General features: G+C 36.6%; 1 protein-coding gene across 1 annotated transcript in view; it reads left to right on the forward strand.

Moving 5' to 3' along the window:
* The window catches only part of RLF (RLF zinc finger), a 99,080-nt gene that overhangs the window by 57,110 nt on the left and 16,341 nt on the right, over positions 1–25,629 (forward strand). The window contains exon 6 of the mRNA XM_031962242.1: positions 16,780–16,916. Coding sequence (XP_031818102.1) covers positions 16,780–16,916 — 137 coding nt within the window. The remainder of the gene's footprint in view (positions 1–16,779; positions 16,917–25,629) is intronic.

Genomic DNA, 25,629 nt, shown 5'->3' on the forward strand with positions numbered 1-25,629 from the left:
GTTTCAGTAGAGTGATTAGCACAAAAGCTTTATAAGAGAGTTTTAAATGAATACCATTTTTAAAAATTTAATATTTGAAACTTACATAATATCAAAAACCACAAGACATTTTCATATACAAAGAGACAAAGAAGATCATATGTGAAACTGACACCTTATTCTGTATAGTATACCTTTAAAAAAATTTATAATAAATTCAAGGCTGTTGTTTTCAAAGCTGTCCCAATTGTTTATAGTTTTCCATCTGAACTTTTTTGTTTTCTTTCAGTGTATGTAAAAATAATTTAGTGACTTTTTTTCCTTTTTTGTTGATGTTAGTTTGTTTCTCTCATCTCCCTTATCCATTCCTCTAATTAAACACACACACACACACGTGCGCGCGCGCACGTGCATAGGTCAGCAAAACAGCTCCACATACATGTCCATGTCCAAAAGATGCCTCTTTCTTTATCTTGAATATATTAGCCCTTCATTAGGAGGTAAGCTGTATGCTTCTTGCACAAAGTTGAAAGCACAAGACTTGTCCAGTGAGTGAATATTTGAGGGGAAAGATACTAAGCAGATGAGAATGACTCCAAGATTGTGAATATGGGGAACTTAGAAAGGATAATAGTGCCCTTGAGAAAAATAAGGAAATTAGGAAGGAGGGTAAGTTTTTTTCATTTGGAAGAGGAGGGAGGAATAATAAGTCTTCTTCCAAGTATTACTTGATTAGAGAAAACAAAGTTTATGTTAATTACAGGAGAAGGGAGATAGTGGCATGACTCATTTAAAAAAATACATCAGGGGGCGCATGATGATGCAGTGGACAGAACACTAGCCCTGAAGTCAGGAGGACCTGAGTTCAGATCTGGTCTCAGATAATTAACACTTCCTAGCTTAAGTACCCCAATTGCCTCAGCAAAAAAAAAAAAAAAAAAAAAAAAAAAAAAAAAAAAAAAAAAAAAAAAAAAAAAAAAAAAAAGGAAAGAAAACAAATACATCAGTATTTATTTAGTCAATAAATATTTATTAAGGGCCAGTTATGTGCCAGGTACTTGACTTAGCTCTGGGTTTGAAATGAAAGGCAGAGATAGTCCCTTTACTTAAAGAATTCACATTGGAGGGAGACAACATGCAAAGAACGATGTACAAATAAGAAGAAATAGTCAACAGAGAGAAGGCTCTAGAATTCAGAGAGATTGGGAAAAGCTTTCTGCAGCTTTAGAGATTGAGTAAAGGGAAGCCAGAAGGCAGAGATGAGGAGGAAGAACATTCCAGGCATGAAAGACAGCCAGACAAAATACTTTTAAGTCAGGAGGTAAAGTATCTTATTCAAGAAACAAGGAGGCCAGTGATGTGGGATTGAAGAATCTTTGAGAGATGGTAAGATGTAGGAGGAGAACAGGTTATGAGATGGTTTAATTTTGATCCTGGAAGCAATAGGGAGCCATTGGAGGTTATTACAATATTCATATATTAAGCACCTGCTATGTTCCAGGCACTGTGCTAAGGCCTGAGGATACCAAGATCCAAAAAAATCTTACCAGCTTTAGTACTCCACGTCAATACCACTCTGTCTCTTTAATTAGAGAGTCGGTCATGAACTCCAAACCTTCATTTAAAGGAATGAGCTCAACTCTGATATTTTGTTTCTTAATTGATGAATATACTGCTGTATTTAGACTCCTGACTCCTCCACCATCCCCTCAGAACCTTAGTATTAGGATAATCTCTTCATTTAAAGGGGCATCTAAGTGGCACAGTCTATAGATCCCTGGATTTGGAGTTAGGAAAACTCATGTTCATCAATTCAAGTTTGGTCTCAGACAAGTTATTTAACTGTTTTCCTCAGTTTCCTCATCTATAAGCTGGAGATGATAACCCCTCAAAAAACCCTAGAAAGGCTCACAAAGAGTCAGACCTGGCCCTTAACAATCTAATAGGGGAAAACCACCGAACAATAAAACTATAAAAATGATCAATAAACCAGAAAGCCCTTTTAACTGGCAGTTTAAGCAACGAATGTGTATTGAACATTTATAAAAGTTACTTTTATCTTTGTGATCTTTGGTGTTTCTATTTCTTAATTTCCTTATTTGTAAAATTAGGGAAGTTGAACTGATGGTTGAAACTGATGATTTCTAAGGTTTCTTTAAAGTCTCAGTTCTATAATTTTAGCACCATGCTGGGGTTGGAAATGGACAAGGCATATGCAAGGGAAAGATGATGTTTCAAGTGTCTTGGAAATAAGAATATCTTGAAATAAAGAATTGTTTAGTTGTTTTTCAGTTGTATCCTATGAATTCATAATTACTCATTTTGGGATTTTTTTGGGCAAAGATATTGGAGTGGTTGCCATCTCCTCAAGTTCACTGAGGCAAACAGGATTAAATGACCTGCCCAGAGTCACATAGCTAGTTTCTGAGGCCAGATTCAGATACATTTCTTCCTGACTCCACAAGTCCAGTAGACTTCAACACCTTAAAACACCTAGCTTCCCCTTAAAAGTAAGGAGTACAGTAGTCATAATTGTCAAATCCTCTAATATAGGTCATGGAGGATGAGAATTTGATTGGGGGAACAGGACGGGGAAGTTGATTATGAGTTACCTTTGAGAGTTTCTATTGAGTTTCCATGGAGTCATGAGGAAAGAAATTGGGTCAAAAGTAGTTCATAAGAGAATTGGATAGTGAAGAATTAAGAGACATTGGATATAGTTTCCTTTTCAAGGAGATAGGCAGTAAGCCAGAAAATTGAGTACAAGCTAGGTAAAGAGAGTAGGATTTTGTTTTGTTTTTTAAAGAATTGGGAGACTTAATTACATTTGTAGTAAAATAAAAGAATCAGTAAAAAAGGATAATCCCGGTGACAATGATTTGTGTTTATATAATGCTTTTAGACTTACAAAGCTCTTCAGTCACAACCACCCTGTAAAATAAGTATAAATAAGATTAAAGGTTTGTTAATTAGATGGTAGCTGAAGCAAAATCTTTAAAAGCACAGAAAGAAATGGAAGAATTAACTCTTTTCCTAGGGTAGAAGAAAGTGGGTAATTATGCTAAAAATGTTTTTTATACTGGCAGACGAGTTTTTCTTGTATGGACTTTATTCTTCTTTGAGCTATGTTCTTCTGCTAGAAGCCTGGAGCATAGTAGTAGCTGGAGAATGAAGTTGGGAGTCAATAAAAGTAGAATAGAAGGATTGTGGAACAGCAAGTTTGTGGCTATATATATCACAAATGTATTCTGGTAAATTTAGTTCAATTTGATGATTTCCTGTAGTAAAACACAGTAGCCTGGGTTCAGTAGTAATGGAAGCAGTTGAGGGGCTCTTTGCAGGGTTGTGAGTTAATGGGCCATAAGCATCATATCAAATGGCAAGAGCATAGAGGATGACTTCCAGACATAGGGTCAAGCATGAGAATGGAAGGTAGATAAAGCTAGCCTGGAGGAAATTGTTTGAAAGAATAGGAAATTGAAGATATGATTAGAGGTCATAATTTTGGTAAGAGAAGAATAGATTCAATTTAAATGAAGGGCAAGGAGAAATTGCCAAATCCAATTGTTTCTTTTCCATTTTCATTGTCTTCTGCTTTTCAGATTTTGACACTATTGAACACTCTCTTCTCTTTGTTTTTTAGGACACCACCTTTTCCTTGGTTTCCTTTTTATTTGGTCCAAATCACATCCTCCAATTGTAGGTGTTGAACCAGGGTTCTGTTCTGAGCCCTCTTTTCTTCACTTGGTGATTTCTTCAGCTTCCATGGGTTTAATTACTACCTCCAGGCTCATGAACATCAGATTTATTTAACCAGTCCTAATCTCTCTGCTGATCTCCAGCTTTCTTTTACATAAGAGTTGAGTTTATTTTAGACATTGTTAACTGGACAATTGTGAGATAAGGTTTGTCAAAATGAATAATCAAAATAGACATTTTTTAAAAATTGTAGAGCTTCCAGCTCTGGATCTCTAATCTTAGGAGGTAAAAAAATAACCAGTTGTTAAAGAATCATTGGAGGACAGTAACTAGAATGAGGAGAAGGTGAACAGTGGTTATAGGGGGTCAGAGTGGAAATGTTACCAGCACAGAGCAGACAGTGTTCCAACTCTTCTCTTGTTCCCAAAGACTGGGAATTTTCAGAAAAAGAGAATTGCATTCATTCAAAAAGGATTATGGGTTAAAAAATTAGTATCCTGAGCAAAAAGTGAGGGTTCACTTTTGCAAGAAGGTAGAAATAATGTTGAAGACCATGGAGAAGTCTGCTGAGAATGAGATTTCCAAAGAACATGGGATGGGGTGAGCTGGGGAGAAGACCAATTTAGTATGATTAGAACAGAGAAGTATCGGAAACACAGAGTACTGTACGTATATTCAGAGCTGAGTACATGATTATAAATTGTTTCTTTTTCTGAATCTCTCAATCTCTCCATACTTCATTATTGGATTCTTCTGTAGTTTTGTCTTTGCCTTCCTCTCTTTCCTTGGCTCCTGAGTTCTTTAAATTTTTTGTCTAGGACTTGGGCAAAGTTACAGGTGAGATGATATCAGACCATGTGAAAGTATCAGTAATGGTGCTTGTACACAGAAATTTAATAAATTCAGTTATCTCAGGTAGAATGATGGGGCAATATAATAAGGTTTATTTTGTTTTAGAGGTAAATGTTACAGTCTGTACTTGGATTCAGAACATGATTTGTACCAGCAAAAGATAAGTTTGAACAAAATTCCATGTTAAAAGCTTCTAGGGATATTTTATTATACAAGAAACTATTTGAATAAGCATTTGTTAAGTGCCTGCTATGTACAAAACTCTAGGATTAGACTTGTTCTGCTTGGCTCCAGAAGGCAGACTTGGATCAGTGGGTGAGAATTACAAAGTGACAAACTAGGCTCAATTTAAAGAAAAACTTCCTGACAGAGCTCCAGAATGGACTGAGCATTCTTAGAGAGTGGGTTTCCCTACACAACAGATACTCAACCCAAAATTGGGTAGCCATTTGAAAATATTTAGTTTGAAAATGAGATTTCTTTTTAGTCCTGATTTGGATTAGATGACCAATAAGATTCTTTATATATCTGAGATTTATTGTTACTGTGAATTAAGGCTGTTCTGAGTAGGGATACACTTGAGAAGAATGTTGTAGGTTTATGTAGCTTGCCTCTATGATGTTTGGAATTGGTAAGTATGCTATAAGTATTGCTAACAAGTTTACAATAGGAGCTGGAAATTTTGCTCAAGCAGAAATTGAACATTAAAGGAACATATGGAAACATGGGCATTTAAGAAGCCTGGGATAGTACTGCCAGTTTGAAGTAAAGTTGGATCCTAATTGTGGAAGGTGTTCAAAGTGAAGAAGGCTTAGTAGTGCAGGGAGCCCAGAGAAGGTTTTAAGAAGAATATATCTTTCAGGTGGAAATTGCTTTGAGTTTGACAGTATGTGCAAAATGGGGGGTGGGAGAAGGTACTCTGGAGTTTTAGAGGCTTTTGCTTTCATGTATTCCTCCATGATAAGGTGGTATTTAAAATGGAGAGGACAATTTTGAAGAGTTTTTTTAATTTTAATTTTTATTGATGGCTTTTTTTTTTAATCTTCATTTCCATTCATATCCCCAATACCCATCCTTCAAGGTAATCTCTGTGACAAAGAAATAAAAAGAGGGGTCCAGGGTTCAAGCCCCACGTTGGGCGCCAAAATGTTGGTGTTCTTTTTCCAAAACACAGCCAGGTGATAAAAGTTCAGATCTTTTATTGTGTCCTTCAGTATAGCCCGGTTAGCTCAGGCCTATCTCTCCGCTTGGTTCTAAGACTTTTCTCTCCCCAATTTTTCCATCCCCAATTTTTTTTTTTTTCTTGCCTTCCAGTATGGGTGTTTAGGATTGTACTACGTGGCGTCCTTATTTTGACTAAATCCATATTGATCACTCTAGTAGTATTTACCTTTTTGTGCTCATTGTTAAGCAAATATTCCCCAACTTTTTTTTTCCCCTAGATCATTAAACCAATAGCATTTTATTTTTTGAAGGCAGCAGGAAAGTTTTTGATAAAATGTTAAAAGTTGCCATGTAATTGTAATTTCAGGTTAATGATTTTGCATAGTAAAAGAGCTACGGAACTAAGGAGAGTTCACTAACAGCTGCATATGAGGTCTGTAGATGAGTTATTGCAAGCAGGTGGGAATAAAGCAGTGTGTGTTGGCACCTATGGGTATCCCAATAATGGGGTTTATGGAACAGGAAACCTCTGCTGGGAGTCCGTAGAGCTAGAGATGCACAATTAAGATTAATTGACTGAGTCAGCTGGAAGCCAAAACACTAAAGACTGTTCTGATAAGGGTGGGCCCTTGCAACTCTTGAGAATAACAACAGCTTCTGTTCTGTACTGCTTTTTTACTTTTCTCAAGGAACTTTCTTCATTGCACAGTGATGGAGGGTGGTGCAAGAATTACTCCCATTTTACACACTAGGAAACTAGGTTCAGAGAAGTTGTCATTTCCCAATTGATATAAATGACAGAGCCAGTCCTCAGACCTTGCTCACCTGACTCTAAGCCCAGTGTGCTTTCTATTATACTTTGTTGATAGGAAGCTGATCTAGTAAAGAGGAAGAGTTTATTCTGGAGCAAAGCACAAGTCTCTTTTGTTGACAGAAATAAGAACATTATAAATTCTGGTCTGAGAAAGGTAATTGTAAGTCTTTAGGACAATCCTTTATTAGCACAGAACCTTTGATTAGGATTCAGTTGCTTTATGTTTACTTTTTATTTTGATAATGACAACAAATTTTTGGGTATGTCTTCTATGGAGGTAAAGAATTTTTTTCTTCCAAAAATAAAATGCATTTAAAAACTATAGAAAATCTTTGATTTGGATGCCATTGGATTGGGTAACTCTAGTTACTAAGCATCAAAGGGAGAGAGACACAATCTGTATTAAAAAAGAAAGACAAACAGTACCTAGTCTTAGTCTTGGCCCCTTTGGGATAGAATCACAGTCTCCAGGTATAAATGATAAACAGAAACACAATTCTCTACAGGAACCAGTGAGCATTTTCAGTTTGGAAACTAAAAGAAATATAAATAGGAGGCCACACATTCTCTTTGTAGTTTTAACAAGTTCTCCACATGTTGCGGAAAGAATTCTACTTGATGTAGAGTTGAGAGACCTGGCTTTGAACCTCCTGCTTCTTTCTCCGTCTGGTATGAAAGCTATTCGTTGATGGTTAACTTATTTTTCAAAACTGTCTTCTTAAAATACATTATCTCTTCTTTAGTCTTACCGGAATTTCAGGGTTCAGCAGTCCACTCAGTTGTGGATCCCCAGAATCTAAACCTTTAGAGCATTGCCTGCTAGGTGTTCTTGGGAGTTTGCCTCTGGCTTCCTGAATGCTTCTCTGCTTTGTAATTGTGTGACTTGTCTCCATCACCCTTCCCCACCTCACCCCGCCCTCCAAAAAACAAACAAAACAAAACAACTTTTGATTTCAAGCCTCGGGTAATTGGAGAATACCTTTGTTTTTGTTTTTGTTTTTTCCCCCAAGGGTTAGTCATTTGCTATGCCATGTTTGTGATTCTGCTAGTCTGTAGCAATATGAACCTTGCGTTCTCTCTCCAGTAGAAGTGGCAGAATATTTGGGGTTTTATGGAGGAAATTATGCCATTAATCAGCACAGATAATAAGCCAAAAGTAATCTGACGATAAATTTGCTATTCTACTCTTTGTTTCCTAATATTTATCTTTGTGCATTTGTGACCATTTCATTATCTTTGGCAGTATTCCCTAATAAGAGGTTGTCCTCTTGATGTTTCTCCTATTCTGGCCCCTGTAACCACTTATCCATAATTAAGTTTTGATAGGCAAAATATTTTTATAGCTTTTTGATCATGGAAGTACTATGAGAAAAGTGATGTTTTAGGAAATTAACTTGTGATCTAGGTCGGGGGTGGGGGGTGGGGGTGGGGTGGGTAGGAGGGGAAGCAATAGGATAACTGGCATCAAAGCAGGGTTGAGATTTGCTAATTATAATTTGAGCCTTTTGTATCACCCAGTGATATGCATTATTTACAAGTCTTATCCCCATTTTACAGATGGGGAAACTGAGGCTCATAAAGGTTAAATCATTTGCCTATAGTCCTATGTCTAGTGTGAGAGGTAGACAAAAAACCAGGATTGAGTATTGTGAACTGAAGCTGTCTATATTACTTAATTATCATTTTTCTTTTTGTACAATTATTTATTTTTCTCTTTCTAATTCTGAATTCAGTCCACTCCTACAATTATGTTAGCAGGAAAAAAAAATAGTGCTTCTGGAAATATTATTTCCCCAGTATTCAAATTGAGGGTGTGGGGGGAGAGAGAAGGGAAAGATGAGGGGAAAAGTAGGAGTAGAGTTAGAGGTTCTGATGGTATTTTTTTCAGTGTTTCTCTTTATTTAGGTTTCTTCATTTGATACTGTTGCCTTTCCTCTTTTCCTTTCTACTTCCTACTCTGAGTTTTTTTTTACATCCCTATCTCCTGATTCTCTTCTGACCTGACTTCCTTCCTTCTTGGTCTCCTTGCTGAGGCTTCCTAAATGTGGTTGTGTTCCATCCCTCTTCTCTTTTCTTTATGCTTTCTCACTTGGTGACCTCATGAAATGTCATGATTTTTAAATATGCCATGCATTTTCTTTTTGCTAAATCCAACATTATCAAACTTTCTTTTTTCTTTCAGGAGCCGCTACCATTTTTCCAGTGTTCCCTGTCTAAAACAATAACATTGTCTTCAACTCCTTACTCTCCTTCAACCCACATGTCCAGTTAATTGCCAGATCTTGGTTTTTATACTTCTACAACCTCTTTCCATCTTGATCCGTTCCTTCTCTATTCACACAGATTTTGTTTAAACTCCCATCAGCATTTCACCTCAGCAATTACAATGACTGTCAAATTGGTTTCCTTTTCTGTAGTCAACTTTCTGAACAGCTGCCAAATTACTATTTTAAAACATAGGTTATATAGCATGTTAGTCTCCTGCTCAAGAAATTTCAATGGCTTCCTAATTCCTTAGGATAAAACACACACTCCATTTGTTTGAAATTTTAAGCCCTTCACCATCTAGCTTCAGCCTGTCTTTTCTATTTGGTTTTGTTACTCACTCCAGCCAAAGTGGCCGCTTTAATATTTTCTTAACAAGAAATTTGGTTTCCTCTCTCTCTCTTTCTCCTTTTTGTTTGCCTCTTCTCCTACCTCACTGCCATGACTGAAATTCTCTCCTCATCTTCAAAATTGCCATCTTTGGTCCTTGACACATAACTAACCCATTTTCTCTTCTTACCATATAGTTCTGTAGTAACTAACATCTTTTATTCCTATTCTTTGGAGTTCCTCATTGTTTTGCATTCTTTTTACTCTGACCTTTCACCCTTTCATTGCCTTCTGTGTGATAAATGTTTTTAGTTCTTTGGAGACAGTTGAATTCTGTCTTTCTGCCACACAGTAATAACTGACAGGATGTTAATATTTTTAAAAAGAACCTCTACTTTCCTTAGAATCCTGAGGTCAAAAAAGTTTGTAGTTTTCTGAAAACAATCCAGCTTGCTCTCTTTTTCCTCCTGTTAAACTTTGGACTACACGCTTTCATCTTTACTGTCTGTCTGAGATCCATATAGTATTTAAAAACTCCATAGAGGATCCATCCAAATGCACATTGGAATCTGGGCAACAAGTATTCTTCATCCATTCGGTTTTTCCTGTGTTAATGCACAGACCAGATTTCTTGTAGCGATTACAGCTCTTTAGGAATCTTAGCAGCATTGTGGGGCTTGATACAGTTAGTCCAGTGTCATCCTCAAAAGAGAAGCATCTAGAGAACCTTATTCTCCATAAGAAATCTAGTTCTTTCTGTAAGATTTTACGAAGAAGTTTTAATTCGATGTTTCCTTTGGTAGCCATTTCTTTCCATTGTCAAGTAATTGCTAAGGTTTTTTTTTGAACTCTTTCGGTCTCCTCTTCTGTCATTTAACCATAGCTGCTACAGTATATTAAGATATATTTAAGATTGGCAAGTGCAGAGCCATTTGAGAACATCAAAAAATTTCATATAATTGTGATTTTGCACAGTACATGGCTGTGGGTAAATCTGATATATTTGACAAATTAATATATTAAAAACTTTTACCTATATTCTTATTGAAATTATGTCCTTTATTTCCAGTAACATTAGTAGAACAAGAAAGGTTTTCAGTGCTGTCAAGTATTTAATATTTTTCCTTATTTTATTATCATTCTTAGTCTGATGGTAAATGTTCATTTGTATAATTTTACTGATTGGTTGAAAGTAGTCCATGAATTTCAAAAGTATAATATTTTCGTTAACTTAAAAAAAAAGTTAGTGAAATTAGTCAATATTGCAAGAGTCCTTTCTGATGAGCAGCATAAAATTAATCACCAAAAGTGTAGTGTATAGATATTTCCTGTGATTTTTAGAGAAGGAAATCATCCTCCTTTCTGGAACAGACCTTCCAAAAAGAGAGAGAAACTTATTCTGGGTCTAGAAGAGTGGATAAGTTTAGAGGGATGAAAGTAATAATTACTTCACATCTCTATAGAGTTTTAAAGTACAAAAACTAGTTATATTCTAGGCCTATTAGTGAATGGGAGCAGTGGACTGAAATCTGAATTATGGAGTGGAAATAATAAAAAGTGCCACCATGAATTCTTATATTTAACCTTACACTTTTCAAAGTGCTTTAACACATCACCTCATTTGATATGACATGGTTTTTGTTGTCTCTTCCTATTTTCTTTACATGACCAAGAGTGAGGGAGAACATGTGAAGAAGCCAGTGTGGGACCAATGTCCAGAAAATATTGTAAGGATGAGAGAAAGACCTTCAACAAGACCTTCAACACATAGTGTAGTTCCTCTATGGGAGGATTTATGAAAGGACATAAGAATCACAAGAGATGAGAAAGTCTGGGTGCTTTGTAATTTTCATTGTTGATTCCATCTAATCTACACAGATGAAACTAAGAATCCGTGACATTATTCATTTTAGCATATTTTACTTATTAATACATAAATGTTTCCAGTGTAGATATTGTAGAACCTAAAAGGATTTTCAAGTAGTGAATTTGTTGATGTATGTTTTCCCCTTACTGATGCAGAGTGTGAGACTTTACTACAAATATATTCTTAAATCAGCTTTTTTTATTTCACATCCTATTTGGATATATTTGATGAAATGTTCCTGCCAGTTATGTAGAAAGTTTTGTAATGCACCCATTTAAAATTCAGATTCATTTGTGAAAATCACCTGGCAAGATAACTGCTTTTAATCTCTTGTGGCTAAATCAGTGGCAGTACAGTGTTAAACACCACCACCACCCCACTACCCCAAAAAAAAAAAAGAAGAAGAAAGAGGAGGAGGAGGAGGAGGCGGCGGCCTGAAATTGAGTTAGAACAGGTGGGTTTGGATCCTGTATCTGCCATTTCCAATATCAGACTACGGGCAAGCCATTTAAATTCTTTCCTCATCAGAAAAAAGAGGATGACAATATTTGCATTATCTATTACATAGGGTTGCTGAAAGGAAAGCATTTTGTAAATTTTGAAAGGCTGTAATGTGAGTTAATAATTGTCATTGTGTTATGAGTCAGGGGGCAGTTGATTTTTCACTAGAATCCAACTTAGTTTCTTGAGCAGCAAAATGGTGATAATAATCTCACATGGTTGCAAGACCTAAATGAAGTAATGTTTATGACAGCACTTTGAAAAGTATAAGGTGTTAGAGAAAAGTAAAGTGGTGGTTCGTATTACCGTATTGGTCTGAATGTAGGCCATGCTTTTTCCCCAGATCTGATTGTATAAAACGTGAGTGCAGCCTTATAATTGCACTCTTAGTACACCATAGGCACAGCTTAAGCCTCGCTGGTCTCCCTAGCAGCAGCAGAAGCAATAGCAACAGCTTCCCCACCGACCCGCACACCTGCTGAAGAAGCCTGTGCCAGACGCCCCTGCTGCTGCCACTGCAAGGTAAGGGAGGCAGATCCCTCCCGCTTACACACTGCATCAGATGACTTAATGTATGTGAAGTGCGTTGCAATCCTTAAAGCACTGTACAAACGTCAGCTGGATTAGAATTAATATCATTGACAATATCTTTAGAGATGAATTTGACTACAAGTTCTACAGTCTATGGTCTATGATCCCTCATTCCTTCCTATGTATATTCCTGAGTCTGTAGAACTACTAGTTGGGCAGTGACAGGAGATCTCAGCAGTGTGTTTCCCTTCTCTCATAATACATACTTTATCCCCTGGCCTGGCCTTCAGTATAATGAGGTGGATGGATGACTCCAAAGCTGTTGCTGAGGTGCTTTATTGTGAGTTCAGTATCACAGAACAGTCAAGTAGACCAGGGAATAGATTCCCATAGAGGAATGGTATTTTTTAATCTCTATAACTGGCCAAGGGACTGCCTAAGAGTGGAATAAGGACAAATAAGAACAACCTGTCTATGGTGTTCTCTTCTTCAGCCACAAAAACATGTGATGAAATTTGGGGATCTTAGTACTATTCTCCAAAATGGATTAGAATTGGGAAAATAATTTTACTAACACGTTTTCTTCTTTATGAAAGATTGCATTTCAGGGCCATGGGGTGTGGTTTGGGGCAGCCTATATTCGGACCAATAGGATGCAGTCATACCCTGCATAAAACATGCCCAACCAACACCATTTCTCAGCAATGTCTTTAATCCATTATGACCAAAATCCCACCTTCATGTTGTGAAACTTACTGTAATGCTGAAATTAGTCAGTTAGATGTTCTTTCACTGGAAGTTATGGTTTCTTGAAACCACTTGATGATATATGGTGGGCTAATTCAGATTTCAATCCACAACTCTTTTTTGTTGGGTGTTCTCAAATATCTTTGTAATGTTCTAGTAGACTGTCTTTGAGGTATTATATTGTAGCCCCGTCAGCTTTCTGAACTCTAGCTTTGTCCCTGCATGAAGTGTTGGCTGGGTTTGCTGTGGAACAGCTGTTTGTCCTAGCATGGTAGTCTCCATTTCATTCTTTGGCCAGTGTTTGATGGGCATTGCTTTAAATCTTCCTAGTCCATCGAGCCATAGATTTGATTTAGAGGGCTTGAATTGTATCAGAGTCTCATTAAAAATGACATCTTAATGGTGTAGTATATTCTGTCTCTGGAAGCTAAACTGAGCCATCATTGTATCTTTAAAACTCAAATACTGCTTCCTTCCTTCTATGTGTTGCCTTTGATTGAAAAAATATTTTTGATCCCCTGCCGCATGGTTCGCTTTACGAATTTAAATTTCTTCATGTGGTTAATTAATTAAAGTTAAGTTTAAGTTAAAATCTTGCTGATTATAGCAACATATTTTTAAGGTCATGTAAAATGAGCACTGGTTAGAAGTCAGAAGACCTAAGTTAGATCTGCCACTGACTATCACTGTGACTTTGGGCAAGTTAAATAACCAGTGTGCAAGTTCTCATCTGTGATATGGAGGTAATTTTACAAATTGAGTCTATAAATCTTGAGAATGACATTTTCCCTTTGAGGTGCCACCCATTTTGATTGTTTTAGCTTTTTAGTGTTTTAATTAGGCACTGGTTTTTAAACTGGAAGGTATCCATCTACAGATTTTTGTCTTAATTTTTTTACTCCAGATTCATGATTTTATTGTTGTAGTAAGCTCTCAGATAAGAATACTGTCCTTTACCAATACAAATTAGCAGTTACTCTGATCTTAGTCTAAGACACCATTCAAAATGTAAGGCATTGGTAACTTTATCCTGCACCCTTTTATCATCCTCTGCTTGTTTTTCTTATCAACATTTTCAGCAAGATTTCTGAGCCCATCAGAAAGTTATCATTGCAATGCTCACTGGATTTTCTCACTTAAATCCAGGACCAATTTTTTGAATTCCTTTCAGATTAAAGATAAATTTTTGACCAATGTTCTTTTCTTTTTTGGGCTTTAACTAGAGAGAAAAGATAGTACTAGAGTTTTTTAAATGGTTTAGTTCCCCCAACTAAGTTGATCTATTATTATTAGTCGAGAACAAACCCAGAACCGAAAAAGTTTTAAAAAGAAGTTTGGGAGAGCTGAAAAGGGACTCTCCCCCAAAACCCTTTATGAGTTACACATTATATGAAGTCAAATAAAGCAGCAAAGAAACGGTCGTCTGACTGGACATCATGGAAGGAAGTTTGCAGATACAATACAACTTGATTAAAATTTGTATCTCAGGAAATTGGAGATTCCTTGCATCAGTCTTTAAATCCGTCGGTAGATTTTGAGTGTCAATATGAACTGGATGTTCTGTCTTAAGTAAATCTGGTCTCTAAATAAAGTCTGGTTTCTGTCCTGCAAGGCTAGTTTCAAACTATGTAATAAAGTTTTCCCCACATTATTCACCCCAGGGACTGCATAAAGACTACCACTAAGGGTGGCATCATCATAAGCAGCAACAATAAGCATATGGCAGCCACTCCCATGACGCTATATGCAAGAGGTTATGTCTCCTACAAAAGTCATCTAGACCTCCTTTCAGGAGCAGCTCCTATGGGAGTATCTATAGATTCCCCCAATATCCCAAGCCTCCAAAGTCAGAACCCAACCATTAAGGAAAAGTTAATTCATCCATTCATATACCAGTTGTGTTGGGATTCCCAGAAGAGCAGTCAGGAACTTGCCAAGTGATACATAGCATGATCCCTTGGTTCCTGACTTGAGTCCAACAGAATCAGGGCTGGGCTAACCCAATTTGGATGGACACATGAAGTCAGAGCTCTTACCCTTCCCTTTATCTTTCACCCTGGCCCTTTATATATAGTGGCAAGTTACATAAAAGTAGTAGTAGTTGTGTTATAGAGGAATTTTAAGTGGGGAAAAAAATGCCACAAATTAAAGACAGAAGATCACAATTAAAAAAAAAAAAAAAACTGTCCAAGTCATCTATCTAGATGCTTTCCAATAGTATTAGTGATTTTACAGCATTGTACTTAAGAGAAATTAACTTTTGAGCAACATTTAAAAAAATAAAAAGGAGTGGGAGAATAGAAAAAAATAAAAAAAGCAGCATACTTGCTAGTCTTGCAGAATGCACAGTCTAGAAAACCCAGTGGGGGCCAGACAGCAGAATAGTGACTAGATTGTCCCACCAGTAGATAAGCCCAGAAGCTGAGGATATGGCTGTTTTCTGTAATAGCCCTCCAGTAGGCTTAGCCCTCCAGTGATTACAAAGCACTACCACACCAAATATCTCTTCAGTCAATCAAGTATTTATTAAAGGGTTTACTTTTGTGCCCTGAAGGCATCTGATGAAAATGCCTTAGCAGCAGCTTTGTGAGGTAAGTAAGGCCAGCTTCTGTACAGTCCAACAAGTTCAAGGATTGCCCAAAGTCATAGAGCTGGGATTGGAACGCATATAATAGGTCCCAGATCCAGAAGGGCCAAACGTCTCATTTTACAGATGAGGACTCTGCAGCCCAGACAGTTGGGTGAATTGCCCAATGTCACACAGGTAGGCAGGAGCAGAGTTGGGCTGTGAACCTGGGTCCTCTGACTCTGGAACCACTGCTGTTTTCCACTGTGCTGTATTTAGCCTGTGATTTCTTTTTTGTAGGGAACACCCCAGGGAAGAAAATCCCTCCACCTGTGCAGATTAGCAGTTACTCTTGTCACTTGCAGAATCGAGATAAATGATAAGATTGAAAAGCTTAATTACTGTCCTCAGAGGCACAAAGTTAATATTTGTCAGAGCTGGGACACATTTTCCTGACTGAATTCTCTGTCTTTTATACCACACTGATTTAAGTAAATCTTCCAGGTACATTGGATACATTGATGTCACCAGCTTTATGTTGTAAATGTAGTACTTTAAACATAAAAATGAGACTATATTTTAAAGTTACTAAGGCTTGGCACCAGTCATTTAGAGAAGTTATATTATATCCACCACCAAACAGTTAAAAACTGAAAAGGTTTTGTATTTAAAGAAATTAAGAAACTTACCCAGAGCACTGCATTCCCCAGTGGTGCCAAGTAAATCAGGTTATTGCCTTATTGTTGTTTGTACTCTAAGCAACACTTCTAGCTCAGCTGAGAGCAGTAATAGCATTAGGCCAGATTTTTTTCCTATGTTTATAACTACAGTAACCTTTTGAATAAACTACAAAGGAGGAAAGAGAGGAACCCTCTTCAAACACTTTATGATTTTTTCCAAGTATACAAGAACCATATTAAAATTCAAAGGTAGCCATTGTATATGTAGTCAGTAGAAAGCCATCCGTGGAGGCAAAATATCCTGGACTTAAGTTCTGCCTCTGATTACATACTGATTGTGTGGCCCCAGCAAGTTCCTTGACCTCTCAGTACTCCAGGCAACTTGCTTAGGCTATTAGTTACAAAACAGGTGTCATTCTGCATTGGTGAGATTTTCCTCACCAAGAGTTCTCTGTACCAGTGAAATCACAGGTTTGGTTTCAAAATCCCAAACCAAGCACACAACAACCAAAAAAAATTAATTCATTGGGAAAGGATGGTGGGAGGGGGATTTGTTTGTAGTGTCTCTACTATGCCCTGCCTGCCCCATGGAACCCCTTTCCTTCTTGTCTAACACATTCATGCTCAAAAACCTCAAAGGATTAGCTTATGTTGGATTTTGCCTTGCTAACCAGCTTAAGATTTGGGACCTGTTGTAAATGTTATAAAGAAGCTTCACTTTGTGCCAAACTTGTTCAGGAAAGTCACCATTTTCTTTTTGACTCGGCCATCTCATTTTTGATAGATTGCAAAATTGGACTGCAAGGAAGTGCTAGACATCATATGTAATCTGGAATCTGAGGGTCAGGATCACACAGCCTTTATTCTCTGTACGACTTACCTAACGCAGCAGCTGCAAACTGCGAGTGTGTGTTATTCTTGGTGAGTATCTTTAGTTTTTATTCCCTTTACTTGATAATACATAGACTAACATTAAGGGGTCACAAAAACTGAACATTGTTAAATTCCAATTCAAGCTCTAGGGAACTTGGGATGATAGTAAATAATATTACAGAACTTGCTGATTGGATGGCAAACATTGTTGAATTCATATGTTCAAAGGACCTAGGTAAAAGTGAGAAGTAGAACCATTGTGTAAAGTATAAACTGAATTTTTGCTGTTTAGATTATCTTAATAAGCTCCTAACACTGAGTCTTGGTTTCTTTTCACCTGGGAGAGATGTGTTAGCATTTGAGTCAGATTGTTCTCAATTGAAATATTTCCTCAGTATCCATAATAGGCAAGACCTTGGGGTAAGTTCTGAGATGCAAAACCAAAACACTCTCTATCCTTAAAATGCTTTACATTCTGCTGGCTGGTGCAAAATGTGTACAAGTAAGTATAAAAGTCCTTCCCTAAGCTTTCTGTGTGGTGCAAGGCTTGCATAAATTTAGGATTTTGTTTATATGAATTAAGATTTCCTTCTCTTCTCCCCTCCCCCTTTTTCTCTCTGTAACCTTATAGAGAAGTATTTGTGTACATATATCTCCTTTCTCCCATTGTATGCCTTAAAACCCCTAGATTTTACCCTCCTCCTGTACAAGGACTTTTTTTTGTTTTGTTTGTTTATTTCTTTATTCATGTCCCCTGGTGCTTGTCATAGATCACGTAATGAAGGCATTGAAGAAAAAGTGATTGAATTAAGTATTATCAAAACTGGGAAGAATCTGTCCTGTGTATTCTAGAAGACTTTGAAAAGAAAGAGAAACCTCAAAGCCTGGGGGAAGAATGGCAGTAGACCTTGCGATTAGATCAGGGATGACTTCTTGGAGGAGGTAGCAACCCAGCTGGATCATTAAGAAAGAAAACTGTTTCAGTAGCTCAAGGTGAAGAGAGCATTTATTTATAAGCTTAAAGGACAACTGCAACAACACCGGCAGGGAAGTGAGGGCAAGATGTGTTATAGTAGTACAGTTTGACTCAACTATAGAGTTGTAGAAATGGGAGGTGAAATAAGGCAGATCAAGTTGGAGGCTTCTGAGTGCTGGGTTGCTTGTATTTAGCCTAACCCTTTAAATGAAGTCCTGTGATGATATAACAGATCAATCAGAACAATCATTAGACTTGTAGAGACTGGAAATGGAAAGAAGCAACTCTTTAGGATAATCTTTTATTCTTGGATATGTTGATTTGACTCAAAGATTTAAAGCTGGAAAAGGTCAATCCAAGTCTGTTATTTTAACTGCCTGCTGCTCTGTGCTAAGTGCCAAGAATACAAGAAAAGTAGAAGATAGTCCCCTGCTTTTGTGTAGCTTGCAATCTAGTGCAATCTAATGGTGAGCTCAACATGTACACAGCTGTGAATAAACAAGACAGAGATAGGATAAATCTACAGAGAGAAAAGAAAAAGTAAAAGGATTTGAACTCAGATCTTTCTGATTCTAAGCCTAGCATTAACTATCCTACTTGTCAAAAATTCTTAATTGGCTGTGATTTTATTGTCCAGTCTCTACAATGGTAGACCTTAAGTTTGTATATATAGGCACAAGAAAAAAGTAAAACTTGTTTCTTCCAATCCAGGACCTATTGTCTGATCGGAAAAGGTAAGATGTACACGTGTGAAATTTAAATAACATTAAGGCAACTTGTGATTCAGGGCTTACCAAATAGCAAGGCTGCCAAAAGAGTTTGCAGACAGGTACAAGAGGTGAGTCATTACTGGCTCCTGTGGCCAGAGCAGGCCTTCAGGGAGAAGGTGGCATTCAATTTTAATTGGGTCAGTAGGTTGTATTTGAATTGGGAAAGTTGAGAGGCCAGGGCCTTCAATCAACAAACTTTTATTAGACTCTTGTGTCTGTCATCATGCCAAGTTCTGGGGCTGCAAAGAATGGTCAAAAACAGAACCTGCGCTCAAAGAGATGTCATGTTCTAATGGGGGAGACAGTGTGTGAGTTATTAGGGTCAGATAAGATAGACAGAATAGATAATGGTAGTCTGGGGCAAGGGAAAACATTAACAGCTGAAGGGGGGGGGGGGGGGTGATGAAGCTCTCCCACAGAAAGTGGGCTTTGAATTGAAACTAAGAGGTAGAAGTGTGAGGAATTTTACAAGATTCCAGGTATGGAAATCAGCCAGTGTAGAAACAGAAGAATGTTGTGTTGAAACAATTGGCAATAGACCAATGTCAGTCTAGTTTAGCTTGCAGTTAAAGGGAAATCAGCCTAAGAGGGCACCACATTGTGAAGAATCTGACGGATCAAGCCAAGAAAAGTCAAAAGGCTGTTGGAGTGGTGCAGGTAAAAGGCAATGAAGGTCCAGACCAGAATTTGAGCAGAGAGAAAGGGCAGTGTGTGTGTGATGTTGAAAAGACAGAAGAGACGTGATATTGGAAAAGGCTCTTTAGTGGGAGTGGAGGAGGCGCTCGCGCGTGTGTTTCTGTGCGTGTGTGTGTGTGTGTGTGTGTGTGTGTGTCTGAGGGAGGATTGAGAGTGTCATTGACAATCATAAGGATATTTATATAGTGTTTGTTTTTTTGGCTTTTTTGCTGAGGCATTTGGGGTTAAATGACTTTTCCAGGTCATACAGCTAGGAAGTATTAAGTGTCTGAGGCCAGATTTGCGCTCTAGTCCTCCTGACTTTAGGACTGGTGCTCTGTCCACTATACCACCTAGCTGCTCTTGTTATAAGGATATTTGGAGGAAGGTGCTGGGGGTTTTTGGGGGTGAGGGAGGATTTAAGAGTATATTTTTCTTTCAGTAACTTTTGAGTTTGAATTCTAATTCTAGCTCTAAATGTCCAAGACATAATTGAATAGGGTTGACTTTAGCTCAAGAAAGACCCTGAACTTGTCTTTAGTCCATCTAAACTGGACTAAAGATTGGACCACCTTTAGGGAACATCAGACATGATAATGGAATCCATAGGAGTTAAGGAAATCACTGAGTAAGCAGAAAAGAATGCATGGAAAGCCTTGAGGAACTCCCACTAACTAATCTGTTAGTTAGTGATTACTGTGCTAATTGGGAGTTTGGGGACATGGAGTGAAAAGTAAAGTAGGAGTGAGTCTCAGATTATTTAGAGCCTAATATATCAAGCCCAATAAAAGAGTTCAGGTTTTATTCTGTGGTAGCAATAAAGAGTCAATCAAGGAGTTTGAGCAGGGGAAGAAATGAGGCATTCAGATCTGGGGACTTTGTGGAGGATTAGAAGGATTAGAAGAGGACAGAGACTAGAATTGATAAGAGGTTGTTTCAGTAGTACTGGAATATGGTGATAAAGATCAGACCTAAAGGAAAAGCAGTAGTAGTAAAGAAGAAAATAGAGTATTTAAAGACATTGTAAAGGAACAAACAGCAGAATAAATGACTAAATCAAGTAACTAAAATAAGTTGATGTTATGGTTTTGAGTATGGGAAAATGGTTTCATCCACAAAAACTCATCAGAAAGGCCTTTTGGGGGGAGTTAAGGTTCTTAACATCTTGAACTAGAACATTGAAATGGAAACGTCCAAACATTTAGATACTTAGGTCTCTCATTAATGTGAAGAGTGCAGAATGATAGTTTTAGATGATCAGGATAAGGGGTGGAATTGTTGAGAATGGAGCATATACTGACAAGAGAGGACAAAAGACCAAGAAGTAAAGCTGCAGCAGTCCCCAAAGGCAGTGGAAGAAGCAAACACCAGTAAAGAACATAAAGGAATACTTTTGAAAATAAAATAAAACAGGCTAGTTCCAGTAAAGAGCTGGTTTTTAAAGAAAAAAATAGAGGCTATTAGATTGGACAGGAAAAATCTTTTGAATCTCTTAGCTGCTGTGCAAGGTTTAGGTTCTGTAAGGTGATGACATTTGATTTTTAGAAGAAAGGAAAAGTAGCAAAGAAATGAATGCAGCAGCTAATAAGAAGGGGAGTTGAACTGTGACAAATGCAGTGTGCTCTATAAGTCACAGGATTTGAAGACTATCATGTATATGTCATGTTTCCAGGACAAATCTGTTTCCTATCCTCATCTAGAAAAACCATTAATAAACACGAAGTACCTGCCATATGCCTGGCACAAAAGAGCTGCTGTTCTCAAGGAGTTTACAATCTAATGGGACAGGCAGCATGCATATAAATATATACAAAGCAAGCTCTATGCAAGATAAATGGGGAGATATTTAACAGAAGAAAGGCACTGGAATTAAAAGCAGGATTGGGGAAAATTTTCTGTAGTAAAAAGTTTATTTTGGATGATCTCTGAGGATTCTAAATGTATAGATTTCTATCCAAAGGAAATAGAAGAGACAGAAAGGTCACATGGACTAAATGATAATTTTTTCTGATTGAGCAGTGATCAGTCTGTTAGGTATGCTAGGCCAGAGAAACACTTTAAAAATCTAAGAGGAATGTCTAAGAGCTCTGAGCTCTTTAAAGTCAATGAGGCAAGCAGGTAGTACAGTGGTATTGGAGTTAGTAACACTGAAGTTCAAATCTGTCAGACAGTTCCTTCTTGTGTGACTGTGGATAAGTCATTTAAATCTTCATCAGCTTTCTCAACCATAAAAACACAGTAATAGACAAGTATAGGATTTATGGTAGTGACAGTCATCATTTAGTTTGACTAGAATGAAAGAATATACGAAATGAAGGAAAGTCTCAGAGTCTGAAAGTCTTTAAAGACTCTCAAGAATTTAAAACTAGTAAATTGCAAGTAAATTAATAGAAAGTTTGTAAAGCCATTGAAATTTCAGGACTTTTAAAATCATCTTTCATTCCTTTAATATTGTTACTCTTTGCTGGGCTCTGTAGAAATCATTTGAATGAAATTTAACCTGCCTTTTTTCTATACGATCATTGATTGATTCCTGCAAAGATAGCTCTACAATTGGAATTCTGCTTTTTTGCAATAATAAAGAATTAGCAGAGATTTCCTAAAGTTTCATTTTGAACACTACTGATGGATGTTATGCTTGAAATATTTTAGTCCTTGTTCTTGATGCTCTGGAAGAGAAATAGACTTATGAAACATGATTGTGAAAATAGAGCTTATGAGTTCCAATTTCAGAATATTAGTGAATCTGAGCTAGGAAATTTTAGAAATTTTTAAAATTTGAAAGATCCGTCAAGGACTGACTTTTTGTAGCTTTGAAACAAAGACAAGAGTGTCCTTCCCAGAATAGGACATATGAAAGACTATTCATTAAGCAAAAACTGAATCCCAATTCTGTTTTAAATAAGATTTTAGGATTATTGGGTAGACATGTAGATATCTAGTTTTTCCTGTGAAACATTTCTTTGCATATGAAATTATCAAAGAGACTTCAGTTCTCCACATGTTGTTTTATTGAACATTTATTGAGGATTTAAGTTTCTGTGATATTTGTGATTATAAATGCATTGGTATTTTTAAGCCTAAAAGTATAACTAGAAGACATCAACAGTTTCTTGATTTTATTAGGTTTTTAAACTATTCATCTTAAGTATTTACTATTTGTTTTCTTCTCCCCTCTTGTAGTCACTTTAGAAGGCGCTTGATTACAAACCATGTAAGCAAATCAGATTCAATATTTTGTTGTCATATTTTCATAAAATCCAAAATGGAATTTCTAAGCTTGAACTTTAATCACAAAGTTTGCTTCTCAATGACTTTTATTTGTGGTTGGAAAACCACTCTCAAAATGGGAAATGTGTAGATGGTTTTAAGACAGTTTGAATAAAGATACAAGTAAGAAGTTTTAAGTAGTAGCTCTTTTAGACCTTTAATGTGATCAAAGACAACACATTCCATCATAGAATTTTCAGATACTCACATTCTTAACTTCTACTCAGGTTTCTGGAGCCCATGGATGCCCTGCTAGATAGTAATAGTAGAGAATTTTATTTGGCTCATTAATTTGTATTTTCATAGTTGGAGGCTCACTCAGTAATTTTTACCTAATTCAATTCTAAAAACCACTCATGGTTGGCTCTTTTGGTGAAGAAAACTTCTTATGTGGTACTTTGATCTTAGCATATTCTATACTTGGTTCCAAAGAATGAATAGCTTCCGAATCTTCCTGACATGATCATTGTCCAGAACCATTCTCTTGGGAGGGACCTCTTTGAATTTTCTAGATATGATCAGTCAACAGATGTAAATTTACCTGTCCATAAATACCCTTGAGATAGAAACACTCTTAAGGGATGTATCAGCAAGTTGGCTCTATTCTTTAGGCCTGCTGTAACAGAGGAGTATACTGGAATAAGAATCAAAGAAAGTACAAAATTAGAAGTGCTAAGGATTGCATATTCTTATTAATGTCCAGTTTTAGTTGTGTCCATTTTAGGGAATACAGTAAGTAGCCTTATAACTTTTGAAAGGGTTCTTAGCCTTGCTCTGATAACCCCGAAACCCTGGATATTTGTGATAGCCTTCTAGATCCTATGTATTTCATGACATCAGTTTTGGGTGTAATTGATTTTTGTATATCAATCTGACTAAAACTCTTTGAGTGGTTAATGCCTCTAAAGTTTTCCATCCTTTTTAAAATAGTTTTATAGTTTGCATGGTGCCTGGTATATTCATAAGCATTTAATAAATGTTCAGTTTTTAAATAGTCAATTAGTAAGCGTGTATCAAGAAATACTATGTAACACACACTATGGTACATACTTAAATTAGAAATAAAAAGAATAAAATAATAACTATGGTACATACTTAAATTAGAAATAAAAAGAATAAAATAATACCTAAATGCAAGAAGCTCACATTCTAATACAATAAAGTGTACTCACTATACTGTCATGAAATTTTCCTTGAAAAAAGACATGTACATTTATTAGTCAATCCTATTAAAATACACATGAATTACTTTGGGGAAGTTCTGTATGAAAAGAAAATACAAATGTGTAAGTTGTTTATCAGAAATGGGAACTGTCACTTTATATGTACTAATAAAAGATTTGCATTACTATTACTATTATTAGTACATCACTATTATTCTGTTAGTGTATACAGTTCTTGAGTTTTGAAATATAACTGTCTCTGAACAATCGATTTTGATTAACTGTAGGGAAGGGAAATTCATTATCAAGGATGACATGAATATATGAAGTGGGCAAAAAATTTATTAAAGAAAAAGACTGATCACAGGGGGAGATTGGCTGGTCGTTTGGCAAGAGGAAGAGAGGGGCAACCCAAGTACTACAATTTGAACTCACAAAATATTAAAAGGCCTAGAGGAAGGATGCATTCTTCATAAAGGATTTATGAGATGATGTGGATGACAAGGACAAAAGACAAATTGGTCGTGAAGCTTTGGATAGATTTCATTCTGTAGTGATGGAAGGGAGAAAGTTAACTTTAGATCCATTGAAGCATTAAAATTACTTACACATACATACAAAATTACTCAGAATTACATAAAATTACAGAGAGAGAGAAAGAAAGAGAAAGTATAACTTATAAGGAAAATCCTCCTTAAGAAAACAGGGCAGAGTGCTGCAAAAACCATTCCCAAGATCATTTTGGACCATTCTCAGGAGCACTGAAAATGCTGGTTAGAGAGAATGTGTGCCAAGGAGACCTCAGTAGACTCTAGTTCCCAACTGAGAAAATACGTACTCTATCATTCTTATCCTTAACTCTTTCCCAAGTCAGCTTTTTTTTTTTGGGGGGGGGGAGGGTTCCCTTTATTTTTATTAAAACTTTTTATTTACCAAGCATATGCATTGGGTAATTTTTCCAACAATGATTCTTATATAAACCTTTTGTTGCAAATTTTCCCTTTTTTCCCCTCACCTTCTCCCCTAGCTGGCGGGTAGTCCAATACATGTTAAATATGTTGAAATACATGTTAGATCCAATATATGTATACATATTTATACAGTATCTTGTTGCACAAGAAAAATCAGATCAAGAAGGAAGAAAAGCAAAAACAGAAAGGAAACAAAATACAAGCAAATGACAACAGCGTCAGAATGCTATGTTGTGTTCCATACTCTGTTCCCATGGTTCTCTCTCTAGGTGTAGATGGCTCTCTTCATCACTGCACAAATGGAACTGGTTTGAACCATCTCAGTGTTGAAGAGAGCCATGTCTATCAGAATTAATCCTCGGATAGTCTTGTTGTTGATGTGTGTAATGATTTCTGTCCCAAGTCAGCTTTAAGAGAGAGCACAAGCGCTCTCCAAAACCCTACCTGAACCAAAACACATCATTTTTTACACTTCTGTTTTATATTCTCCCTATTGTAGTATGTATAAATACTGCCCTTTTTTTTTTTTCTCCTGTGACAGCAGTGAGTAAACTGTTCTTTGTTTTTATATCTGTCTCTTCCTCCTCTCTGAGTATTGGACCTTGCAAACATTTCTATATCTCTTGTCAGTTTTGAAACCTATTCACAATTCTCTTACAATTGGTTGCTTCATAAACTGCAGGTCTCCCCACTTAGTTTATTTTCTACATTTACAGGAACAAGTTATCATTCAAAGCTTCATAATGTGGATTAGGGAAGGAGGACATCTATGGTGGGTGCCTAGACATTGCATAATTTTTCCATCCTGATAAAAGAATGTACATATACATTTTACATTAGCAATTTAATATTTTGATTTTCTTCTCTGTTAAATGAGTGGGTTTGATTTTTTTTTTTTTTTTTAACCTGCCCATTTAAAATTTTAGGGCCTAAATA

This window comes from Sarcophilus harrisii, chromosome 3 (assembly GCF_902635505.1).
Source record: "Sarcophilus harrisii chromosome 3, mSarHar1.11, whole genome shotgun sequence".
In the NCBI taxonomy this organism is placed as follows: domain Eukaryota; kingdom Metazoa; phylum Chordata; class Mammalia; order Dasyuromorphia; family Dasyuridae; genus Sarcophilus; species Sarcophilus harrisii.